General features: G+C 40.0%; 1 protein-coding gene across 2 annotated transcripts in view; it reads right to left on the bottom strand.

Annotated features, from left to right (window-relative positions):
* Nucleotides 1-12,004, bottom strand: part of Alkbh3 (alkB homolog 3, alpha-ketoglutarate dependent dioxygenase) — a 33,804-nt gene extending 21,800 nt beyond the window's left edge. The window contains exons 1-8 of one of the 2 annotated variants that reach the window (XM_071616292.1): nt 11,920-12,000; nt 11,138-11,232; nt 9,032-9,180; nt 8,559-8,662; nt 7,631-7,665; nt 4,923-4,970; nt 3,458-3,561; nt 1,738-1,826 (exon numbers count right to left, since the gene is read on the bottom strand). In XM_071616292.1, coding sequence (XP_071472393.1) covers nt 1,738-1,826; nt 3,458-3,561; nt 4,923-4,970; nt 7,631-7,665; nt 8,559-8,662; nt 9,032-9,110 — 459 coding nt within the window. In that variant the 5' untranslated portion in view covers nt 9,111-9,180; nt 11,138-11,232; nt 11,920-12,000. Of the gene's footprint in view, nt 1-1,737; nt 1,827-3,457; nt 3,562-4,922; nt 4,971-7,630; nt 7,666-8,558; nt 8,663-9,031; nt 9,181-11,137; nt 11,233-11,919 lie in introns of both variants that reach the window. The other variant, XM_027936661.2, reaches the window with a different exon arrangement.
* Between the last annotated feature and the right edge of the window lie 200 nt (nt 12,005-12,204).

Here is a 12,204-nt window from a genome sequence, read left to right on the forward strand (position 1 = left end):
AGAATACTTAATGGCACTAAAGAATGTTAATGATATATGGCTAAATGGAACAGAGTAGACATAATTGATTTTTTTTATGTATTTTTTTAATATTTATTTTTTTAGGTGTAGATGGACACAACACAATGCCTTTATTTTTATGTGGTGCTGAGGACAGAATCCAGGTCCCACCCATGCTAGGCGAGTGCTCTACCACTGAGCCACAATCCCACCCCAATTGATCTTATTTTGATAGGAAAATTCCTCTACATATCTTTGCCTAAAGTAAAAAAGACTGGAACTAAAACACCAGGTGGGAAAAAAAATCATTAAAATTTTAGAACTCTCCTTTATGTTATTTTAAGTTATCTACATTTCGAATAATAAGCACACATTACATTGTTTAAAAAAGATTTGTCATACAAAATTATTTTGAAGGGTTGTCAAAAAAAAAAAAAAAAAAAAGGCCCCCAGAGTGAAAGACAATAAGAAACTCTATTCAGCAAATCTCATATGACACATTTACTCTGAAATGGTGCTTCTTCATCAGGGCAGTTATGCCTCAGCAGATGTATGGCAAGGTCTGGAGTCACTCTGGTTGTCATGATGGTGTGAGAGGAGCCACTGGTCATGGACACTACTACACATCCTACAATGCTCAAGACAGCCCTGCACCAAAGAATTATCCAGTCCAAAATGTCAGCAGCACTGAGGTTGAAAAACCCTGTTTTAAAGATCAACTAGAGTAAAAAAAGAGCTTCTTCCCGACAGCCTGGTTAATCCCCAACTTCAGCTGTGACTGTTGACAAGAAGGTAATTAATTCTGACAAAAACAAGCATAGTGGTCTATGTTGGACTGGCCTAATTCAAGTCTCTCCATGTTTCCAAATCAACCTCAGTTACAAAGGGTCTCGACACTTTCCTAGGTCACATTCTAAATACAGCACTAGGAACCAAAGCATATCTCTTTTGTAAAAAATATCCCAGACAATGTTTTATCTGTGAACATTTTAGTAAATTGGTGGTTTGTGTTTACATATTACCATAAGTTCCAAAATGTGTCACATTTCTGTGTATCCAAATGCCACAAGCAAAACTCCATTTTCTTCAGTCTCTTTCAATAAAGCATAGCATTATTTGCCAAAGGCAAGATTCCAGGAACTAAACAGGGAGTTATTTCTTGGATCTTAATTCCATCCGCTGGACGAGTTTAATTTATATACTAAAATATCTTTGTCTACTGTCATGGAAATTTTTAAAAACCAAAAAAGCAGCAGAAACAAGCCAAAGTGGTAATAAGTTGGAAGTCTGAGGAAATATAGGCATAGAATGAATACAAAGTTAACAAAAATAAAAAAAGTCAGATTTTTTTTCATAAATAGCAAAGAAGTCTTAGAGATGGAAAAAGACATTCTAACCTCACTGGCTAGGCATAAGGATATAGCCACACAACAAATGTGTAGCAGGGTGTACACAGAAGGGTCACAGCCAGAAAGCCTGGGTAGGGAGGTATCAGAAGAAATAGTTCATGTTCTGAAATCCTGGACTCCAGTTCCAGCTTACTCTAGTTTTCACTCATCCTGAATTCATCTATGGATCAAGGATGACAAGCACAAAGTCTCAATTTTAAACCCAGAGGATTTTATGAACTAGCAATCCTCCTGTACCTTTGCAAGACAGCTTATTGTTACTCTATAGTTCTCAAAACTTACAATAGATAGTCTATAAAATTACACCAAGGACAATATTTCAACATACGTGAGGATTTGGTTCCATAGTGATTCTTGAATAAGTGTACGGAAGTTCTCCATACCATGCTGTAAGTCTTGGTTGTGGATAAGTTATATCTAAGAGAGAAAATACAGGGCTCTTGAGATGGTTTAGTGCTATTCAAGGTGTACCGACTGTGCGTCAACTATAGGCCTTGCAATGTACAAGTGGTCAGGAGAAACACAGAGGAAGAGAGGGATGGGCTCTGACCCAGGTTCCAGCATCATGGACATGTTAGGCTTTGGTGAGTAGGACGGGTGGGTAGAGCTAGCAAGGAAGACGAGACGGAGAAGACACAATAGCAGAAACAGCCTGAGCAAAGGCTCTGAGATGAGAACTGTGACTTGTTTGTTTCAGTAATGACATAAACAAGAGTCTCAAAAAGGCAGGCTATGGAGCCTGGACCCTTGCAAGCAGGAATTTGTGGCACCAATGTCCATGAGAAAAACAAGGCAAAGCAATCACCCCTGTGTTCAACACTGCACAAGCCCTTTTGATTCCAAATGAAGGAAAAGGGTTCTGATCAACTGTACCATACAGCTGGCATTAGCCAGAAGTTTTTGATGTTTGAGTTTATTTAGAGAGGAAGCTATCTATAGATCTGCTGTTTTTCCCACAACTAATATCAATTACAACCACAGTAAGCAGCAGCAGCTCTGGAGACGCAGTTCACCAGTAAAGTGTATGTTCAGCAGGGGCAAAGTTCTGAGTTTAAGCCTCAATGCCAAAACAAACAAACAAGACAGCTAACCTTGGCAAAGGCCTACTTACTATGTACCAGGCATTCTGTTAAGCGTTTATCATGCCTTATCTCATTTAATTAACACAACCACCATATAAGACAGGTATTATTATTATTAGCTCAACTTAAAGATATAAAAACCAAGGATTAGAGAGTTACTTAACTATAATTTGCTTAAAATTAACAATTACTTTGAATGACAGAGCAAGTATGGTATGCAACCAAAGCTGTGCTGTAGGAACTCCTGGGATTTGGGAGAAAGTTGCCCCATAAAAGCTGACTCCTGTTCTGATGTGTGAATAACAAAAATGAAGTCAGGATACATTGCCTTTCTTTACAGAAAATTTAAATTCACACAATGTGCCAGGAAGGAAACACCGAGCTAGAGCACAGACGACCCCCAGTGACCATCTGTGGCATAACAGGCAGCGTTGGCTGTGGCTGCCTACAGAGGAAGGACAGGCTCCAGGTCAGGTAATAAATTCTGCTTCAGCTTCACAAGTTCAGTGAGTGCTGATGCTGAAACCAGAAGAAACTGGACTCTTCTGGTGAAAGTAAAATGAGAATTAAAAGTCAATAAGAGTAAATGGAAAAAAAATGTATGCCAAATAGGATCAGAAAAAAAGAAAACTCTGGACGCCTCCATGAAGAAAGAAGGAAGCTAGCATCTCTGGAAGTAACAGAAGGAGAAACCGACATAAAGGGAGTGTGTCAGCAGTGCAGGCAACCCAGCCTCCCCTGGCCCCTTGTGCTCTCACCATGGCCTCCCTGACCTCTGGGCCTTCGCCAGAGTCTCTTCTGCCTGGAGTATTCCTGTCCCCTGTGACTAGCTACTTCCTGCTCCTCCTCAGGGTGTCAGGTCAAATCTCTGTTTAAGACTGGCTGTGGTGAGCAGAGGCAGAGACAGTGGAAAACACTCTGAGGGAGACCAAGGCAGTGCCACTGTCGCCTCGCAGATCTACTCACCCTCTCTGATGCCCATCCTCTGTTTCCAGGGGACGTCCCGGCAAAGCTGTTCCAACATCCAGTCAGCTTCTTTCAAGTCAAGGAAGCCAGGATACAAGCACACCCTTGAGGCAGAAAGAACTGCTATTAGCTAAAGAACATGGAAAAGATGGGTTAGATGTCTAACCCTGAGCAGTGTTCACCTGGATCCTCCCTCCTGTGGGTAGATGAAGTCATTTTTCCCCTCCACAGCAAGCAAAGGCTAATATCACCCAGGTCACAATGCTCCAAATATAAAATAAATTCCTTCCATGTTAAGCCAAATTAAGGGATACATGAGAGCTTCTACAGACTGATTCAAATACAACTCAGAATTTTAGTACTACCAAATAAAAATACCAAGAATTTAAAGGCCAGAAATTATCAGCATGGTTTTTAGCTGTGAAATCTTGGGAAAGTTAGTTAATGCTCCTGAATCTTGGTTTTCTCATTTACAACCCAAAGATCATACTCATCTTTAGTTTAACAACTAGTGGTCTTTTAAGAGACTATGCCAATTACATGGAAAGACAGAGATCATTAATGACTATATCAAAATAAACAGATGCAAATGAGGATTCTTTCTCTCACTGAATGCATGTTTATTTCAACAATGCCAATTTAGCTCAAAAATCATTTTGTGTATCTTTCCAAAGAAATGTTCTGAAAGCCCATGGGATAGTCTCCTGAAGAGCCTTGGTGGCAGCCAATCTTCACTCTGAAGGTGCATTCCATTATTCAAAATTCACCTGAAGCCACAACAAATTAACAATAAGCTATAACCAAAGTAATGCAACTGGTTCTGTATAGCTGTTAACTTTGCTTAAAAGGGGAGATTCCAAGCAGGGTGATAATGACAACAGTGCCAACGAACTTTTTAGAGACTTCCAAGTCTAGCAGAAGATCCTCTAAGCAACTCACTTAGATGTGTAAGCTCTGCTATATTTGTTTTGAATGTTTCATTAATTTTATAGTGACAATTAGCGCACTTATGTATTACGGTGAGGTTTTCAAAATGTTTTTAAAATAATAGCTAATGTCTTGTACTTTAACTACTGAAATCCACCCTAATGTAGCAATATAAATGACATGTAATACTATATAATTAGTATTTGTAAGTAATTCACAAAAAATAATACAATAATAACATAATGCAGCACTCACAGCAGAGAAGCCAAGGATAGACTAAACCCAACTCTAAAATGAAGTTACTATGCAGCTGTAAAAGGACTCAATCTCTCGAGGCTTCTGTTCCTCATCTGAGAAGCTGGGGTAGTAATAGTGACTATATCTGACAGGGAGGCTATGAAAATATTTTCACACTAGAATATTATATATTACAAGATTCTTATTCCCCAAGAACTTAAAGTGCAGAAATTACAAGTCTGTTTTAACAGATTATAACTTGGTGATAATTATAGTCCCTTTCAAGTGAGGAGTCACTTACCTAGATACACCTGTGGGTGCCAGGCTGATTTCATACACACCCTCCTTGCTAAAGAAACAAAGGAAAGAGAGGTGTTAGCACGAGGCACTGGGGGAAGGGCTGTCCTCTGGAGTCTTAAACTCTGGCTCACTAAAATCACATAACCAGGGAGCACTAGGAGGGAGGCACAACCCCATCTTCCTCTACCACTGAGATAAGCAGCAAGGTGGTGGTACATCATTAACAGCACTGCAAACAGAACGCCGACAGGGTCAGGCCATGGAGACAAAAGTGGAACAAAATCAATTCTCATTCTACTCTCTCATATTTCACCCGTAATTTAGCCTGGAATCCATTATACAAAAGGTTATCAATAGAGACAAAGAAATGGAGTATCTTCCCTTTGGAGAATTTGGAATAGGGTGTATTTACATCCTGTAAATAACAAGTACATCCTGGGGCTCTGTGCTTCTGTTGCTTTCAAAGACACGTTAATGTGGTTTCTCCTCTGAGTAAATTCCTTTAATGGCTGCCCAAAATTGCCTTCAAGGTCTTCATGATCTGACTTCCTCTCTGAAAGCTCCCACAGATTCATCATCCTCCAGCAACAACTGACCGTTGGAATCTGCGGAACACACATGTGGCTGCATTTCTAAGCCTGTGCATGTTGGAAGGCCTTCCTGCCATCCAGCATCCCTAACCCAATCCATCTTCAGCTTTGGTACCCTGGAGAATTATAATTTACCCTTCAAAAATTTCACTCAGCCATCACCTATAAACAATTCCTGATCTTGAATCCATGCAAATATTGTTATCAATCTCATCCTGTGACTAGTATTAGTACACACATACCTACCTACTGTTCTACTATGTACAAGATTATAATTTGTTTACATGTCTATTCCATTTTCTAGATGACAGTCCCTTAGGAACAAGGAGTGGGATGGTATAGTTCCCTATTGCCTGCACATAGCAGATGGGCAAAAAAGTTTACTGAAATAAATCAAATGTGGAAAAGTATAGAAATGTTGCAGATGCGCAGGGTGTATTAGACTTGGAAAAACAGCCCAGACTGGACAGATCCATCAGTCAAGACAACTGTGTCAGATCCTTCTTACAGAGAATATGCAAAGGGTCAGGTTTCAATATCACCTTCTGTTATAGGAATTAGTAGTTCATGATCTCTGATCTCTTACAGACCCTTTAAGCCAAAAATAAAGAAATTACCTATACAGTCTATACAATAATGCCACGTTTCTGTAAATTATCTACATAATCTCCTGGTGTGTGAGCATGAATACAAGTTTTAATATGATATATTTTGGCTTATATTTAGAAACTGGCTCACCCTTAATATGGAACACACTTCTGATTATTAAAAATATAAAATTTTGCAAAGTTAACTTTAGATAACAAGAATTAACAAACCCTAGAGCAAACAGGAATGGATTTTGTCATCCTTCTCTTGACTTACAAACTGACAATTACCTATTTTTTTTTTCAGCCTCAATGTCCCATTTGGAATGGGTTTTGCTTATTCCCTTTATCATCAATGAAGGAAGTGCTATACTAATTTTTTTTTTAAATCAAAGACCATTAGAACTAGATTAAGCCTTGAGTGATGCAATCCAAATTCTTAATTTTACAGATAAGGAAACTAAAATCCAGAGAGATGGGAAGAACTTAACTAAGGATTAGTTATAAAGTTAACTAGTGACAAATGAAGACTAGATATTTTCCTTGAAGTATGTTGACATTTGTGTTGGTTTCAAATTCTTCTATGTTATGTTATGTTATTTGGCTATTTCAGTTTGGCTTGTATGTTATGTTATTTGGCTATTTCAGTTTGGCTTGTATACAAGCCAAATAATATAACATACAAGCATAAATAGCCAAATAACATAACATACAAGCCAAACTGAAATAGCCAAATAACATAACAGATGGCTCATGGGTAAGAACACACACCTAAAGCTAATTTGCTAAAATAAAAGGATAGGTTTTATTTTTTTAATTTTTTTTTTTTAGTTGGACACAATATCTTTATTTTGTTTATTTTTATGTGGTGCTGAGGATTGACCCAGGGCCTCGCACTTGCTAGGCAAGCGCTCTACGGCTGAGCCACAACCCCAGCCCAGGATAGGTTTTATTGACAATTTATTTATATCAGATGGAAACTGGGAACCAGGAGAGAAGGCAAAGCATCTCTCACCAATTTTAGATAAGAACCATTTTTGACACAGATCAATACAAGAGGAATATTTAGTATCATTTAAATTGCTGTGAAACAATTATGTGGTTTTAATAAATGGGCTATAAGGTCATTTGGACTGCCAGCAGCTCTCATGAGCACAACTAGTAAAATGGTACTTTCGAGACTTCTCAAAAAGCCATGGTCAGATGACTCAGAAAAAATTCCCCTCTGTCTTTAGCAAGAGATGTCTTAGCTTACTGTCTGCAGATATCAGTGAAATATAGCCAGGAAATCTATACCAGAATCAAAATTTAATGTACTGAGGTCTTGCTGCATTTTCCATATGATCAGCAGATTCAGAAAGTTGTCCCAAAAGATCAAGTTCAAAGACATCTGAGATGGACACATTCCAACCTAAAATTAAGACACTTATTGGGCCATTCTCATCCAGCTAGAAAATTCAGAGTGAGGGAAAGATCCTGGGTTCTCCCTTTCACTGTGGGCAACAATTACAGAAAGGCAGCAAGTTACTTACTCAATCACTCGTGGTTCTGGGGCTCTACGTACTACCTGCAAGGAAACAGGCAGATTTTAATTCTTGAGTGATTCCTAATCCTCAAGGAGACTCATTCACCACATCTTCTCATTTCTGGTCAAAATAAATCAGGTTTATAACTATACCTTTTTTATTCCCACCTCTCACTATCCCATCAGAGACCCTCAATTCCACTCTTCAAAGAAGAGCATTTACTAGCAGACAGAAAAATACAATTAGAATTAATCAATTTTCCCACTGGCCAGGAAAAATCTCCTTTATGTAAAGAAGGAAAAACCTTCTTTACATAAAGGAGATTTAAAAAAAAACAGAAGACATCATATAAAATAAGGACATTTGGTAACTATTTTTGCAATAATTACTCTAGCAAGATGCCTGATTTTTAACTCCTTTTCCCCCCATATTATTAAAAAGTGAGAATTGGGATATAGATCACTTGCCTAACATGTGCAAGGTTCTGCATTCAATCCCCAGCACAGCAAAAAAGAAAAAAATAAATAAAAGAAACATTAAAAAGTGAACCTACTCTTTTTTCAGAAGAGCGTTTTGCTACAATAAATGAAATTTCAATTCAATTCCAAAGACATCTGCTGTAGTATCACTAGAGACAGCATGGTTTAGAATTGTGAGAACTCATATTACCCACGCAAGACCAAATCATGGCATAAGTTCACCCATCTACTAATGGAAGAGTCTCCCTGCCAAAAAAAAAAAGGGTGGGGAGATAACATATGACCATAAACTGGGGCAGAATACAAATAATCCTCAGACATATGAGGGAACTGAAATATTTCAAATTCCTTAATTATTATAGAATTTTTGCTCTGCTCTTCATTAGTAAATTTATTCAGTCACTATCTGAGTCCCTGCTATGTTTGTTACTGTTGAAGGAGAAATAAGACTTTACCTGCTGAGGTTCTCTAAACACAAACTCTCTGTCAGACAGATGAGGCTCCTTGTTCCTCCAGGTCTGACTAGAAGTCTGATGGAGATGGCTCCTAGCAGTGGTAGCTGAAACAGGAGAAGGATCACCTTAAGCCAAGGAAAAGTCCATTCCCATAAACTTCTGCTGGGTAAGGACCAATAAAATCCACTTGGAGATGATATCTATGACATCAAAAATTAATTGGTAAAGTCAACAGAAGACCTTGCACACTGTGAAGGGTTTGAGGGTATTGACTAAATATGAGGAACACTAAAGACTGACCTTTAGCTCATCATACACAAAATCAGACAAAATGCCAGCTATGTTTTAAACAATTCCTTAACATCAACTGAAATGGGAGTTTATTATAAGCCAAAAGGATATATAAAAAAAGAGGATGATAGCTGTTCACATCCATGAACACCCCCCCCCCCCCAAGTCCTACAGGTTCTTGCCTGGCTTCGCAGTAGCCTGGCTCTGGGCAGGGGCAGCCCAGGCTCCCTGCACTCGGGCTCGCCTTCTTTTGTCTTCCATGTTGACCAAAAAGGTTTCTGCTCTGAGCTTTCAGATGATTTCATTCCTGATACAAACCACACAAAGATAGCTGTTTAAAAAAAAAAAAAGCACTTTTAGTTAGGATTGTGAAAGCTTGTCCTATTAAGAGGTAATTATAATCCTCTCAGGCAAAAGAGATGGCTCAATAACAATCAGAGCTTCTACATAAATCCATTTCTGTCATCACAACATCTCAACCAAGGAGCCTACTAAGTCACTTGGGACTGCTGGCTTATCCTTTGGAAGCTCATCATAGTACTTTTACTTCTTTCACAAGTGCATATTAAGAAATTCTAAAACCAAGAATTATCATAAATTACATAAGGAAGCTGTAATACTCCCATTGTCCCCTATATGGACGTTGAGAAATAGGCTAAGATTCAGTTTCCAAGTACATTTCCATATTCCATTATCAAGCATCCCTAGCAGCTTATTAAAAGCATCCATGGGCCAGACACAGTGGAGCATGCCTGTAATCCCTGTGGCTAGGGAGTCTGGGGCATAAGGATCACAAGTTCAAAGCTAGCCTCAGCAACTTAATGAGGCCCCGAGCAATTTAGCAAGACCAAGTCTCAAAATTAAAAAAGGCTGGGGATGTGTCTCAGCATTTAAGTGCCCCTGGGTTCAATCTCTGACCAAAAACAAAAACAAAACAAAAAACACCCATGGCAAATGAACCTGGAGGACTTCCTGCTATGTGAATAAGACAGGCATAGAAAGACAAATACTGGTGTAGAATCTAAAACTGTCAAACTCATAAAAGTAAAGAGTAGATGGTGATTATTAGTGGCTAGGGGACAGGGACAGAAGGGGGAATGAAAGACAATGGTCAAAGGGTACAATGTTTCAGTTAGACAAGAGGAGTGTGAGTAATCTAATACATGAAATGGTGACTGTATATTTCAAAATTGCTAAGAATCAATTTTAAATGTTTTTACCACAAAAATGATAAGTATGTTAGGTGATAAATTTATTAGCTTGACTTAATCATTCTATAATGTAAACATATATTGAAACATCAATATGTACCCGATATACAATTATCATTAGTCAGTTAAAAATAAAATTTAAAAAGAAAATCAGGGCACAATGGTATGCACGTGTAATCCCAGTTACTCAAGAGGCTGAAACAGGAAGATAGCAGTTCAAGGCCAGTCTGGGCAACTCAGAAAGACTCTGTCTTAAAGGTGGAAAGTGGGTGCTGGAGATGTGGTGGAGCACCACTGGGTTCAATCTCCAGTATGGCCAGGTGTGGTGGAACACGCCCATAATCCCAGAAGCTTGGGAGGCTGAGGCAAGAGGATCACAAGCTCAAAGCCAGCCTCAGCAACTTAGTGAGGCCCTAAGCAACTTAGGGAAACCCTATATCTAAAATATAAAAAGGGGCTGGGGATGTAACTCAGTGGTTAAGCACCCCTGGGTTCAATCCCTGGTACCAAAAAAAAAAAAAAAAAAAAAATCTCCAGTATATTAAAAAAAATTAAAATATCTATGGCCTGCCTCCAGAAAAATCTGATTTAGGATAGATAAAGGTGTTATTCTTTATTATAAAAACACTGTAGGGCTGCGGTTGTGGCTCAGCAGTAGAGCACTCGCCTAGCACATGCAAGGCCCTGGGTTCGATCCTCAGCACCACATAAAAATAAATAAATAAAATAAAGGTATTATGTCCAACTACAACTAAAAATAAAAAATAAAAACACTGCAGATAATGTGCCAGTATGTATGTACAGTTGAGGAAAATAATAGTGGGTATATTAATATTAAAATTTAAATAAGTTCCAGTCTTTAATTGAAAAAAATCCACCTCATAACAGCCAGTAACACTGTCTTGATATTTTTGTCAATAAAAGCTTAACCCATTGTACAGAAGTATTCACAGCTACAAAAAAAGAAAACAAAGGAGGTCAGGCCACATGTTCTGAATCTATAACCCGCTTCTTTACGGGTCTTAAAAAGGTTCACATCTCAAGTTCTGTAAATAAAGTAACAAGTTCATTTTATACCTTGTTTAGCTTACAGATTCCCAGGTCCCATGCCGCAAACGTTCAGTTCAATAGAGCTGAGCTGGGCCCAGGAATCTTACGTTTAACAATTTATCCTAGATGATAAAAATTACTTCCTTTAATAAGTAGGGAGATGATAGGGGTTGCCATTTGCCTATAGGAGTACATGACATAATTAAAACCAGTTCGCTAGTCCCACGAGATGCGTTTCTCTGTTTGGCATTTTCTCTGAATTAAGGCCTTAAAATCTTAACACAACAACTAGCTGTCATCCCCAAACGGGCCATGGCCTGCTCACCCGCACACTCCGAGCACAGGGAAGCATGTGATTTGTCAGGGGACAACTGCTGAAAAATCATATTCCAGATCCCCAACCCCACAGTCACTGCACTGTGGAGTCCCAAATCTGCCTGTTAGCCTCCAGCCCGGGATTCCTGTGCAGAGAAAGCTCAAGGCTCCTACTTCAGGCACTCCGGGGCCTGCCAGGACTCGCTCCAACCACATCTGTCAGTTCCCAGCGGCATAACCTGTGACAGATGACTGCCCCCTTTCTGAGCCCGCTTCTTCCTCAATATACAGAGAAATCAACACCCCACCCCCTTACGTTGGGGTGCGGATTAAGCGAACCTTGTCCTGGATTAGGGCTGGCTCCTTTCCCTATCTAGACCCTTCTCCTTAAGGAGACCCAGGATGTGGTCCCAGCGGCCGCCCAGTAACGGACCTCAGGGGCGGCCCTCACACCCCCAGCCCGAGACCCCCAGCGGAAAGCTCGGAGAGCGCACCTGAGGGCGGAGCGCGGCTCGGAGATCCAAAGTCGCTCCGCCTAAAAGCAGCGCCCGGGGGCCTGACCCTCCGCAGCCTGTGGTCCGGCGGGGAACCTTAAGAGTGAAGCACCAACTCGGGCATCTACCAACCACAGGACGCGGCGTCATGCACTTCCTTCAGACGTCACGGGCCAACGCGGCCGCTTCCGGTGCCCGGCTCGGAATCCGGGTAGCTCCACGTGCCCTGCGCCTGGAGGGCCGAGGCGCAGAAGAAGCTGAACCGGGTTGAAGCTGAGGGCGGGG

Source organism: Marmota flaviventris, chromosome 9 (genome assembly GCF_047511675.1).
Source record: "Marmota flaviventris isolate mMarFla1 chromosome 9, mMarFla1.hap1, whole genome shotgun sequence".
Taxonomy (NCBI): domain Eukaryota; kingdom Metazoa; phylum Chordata; class Mammalia; order Rodentia; family Sciuridae; genus Marmota; species Marmota flaviventris.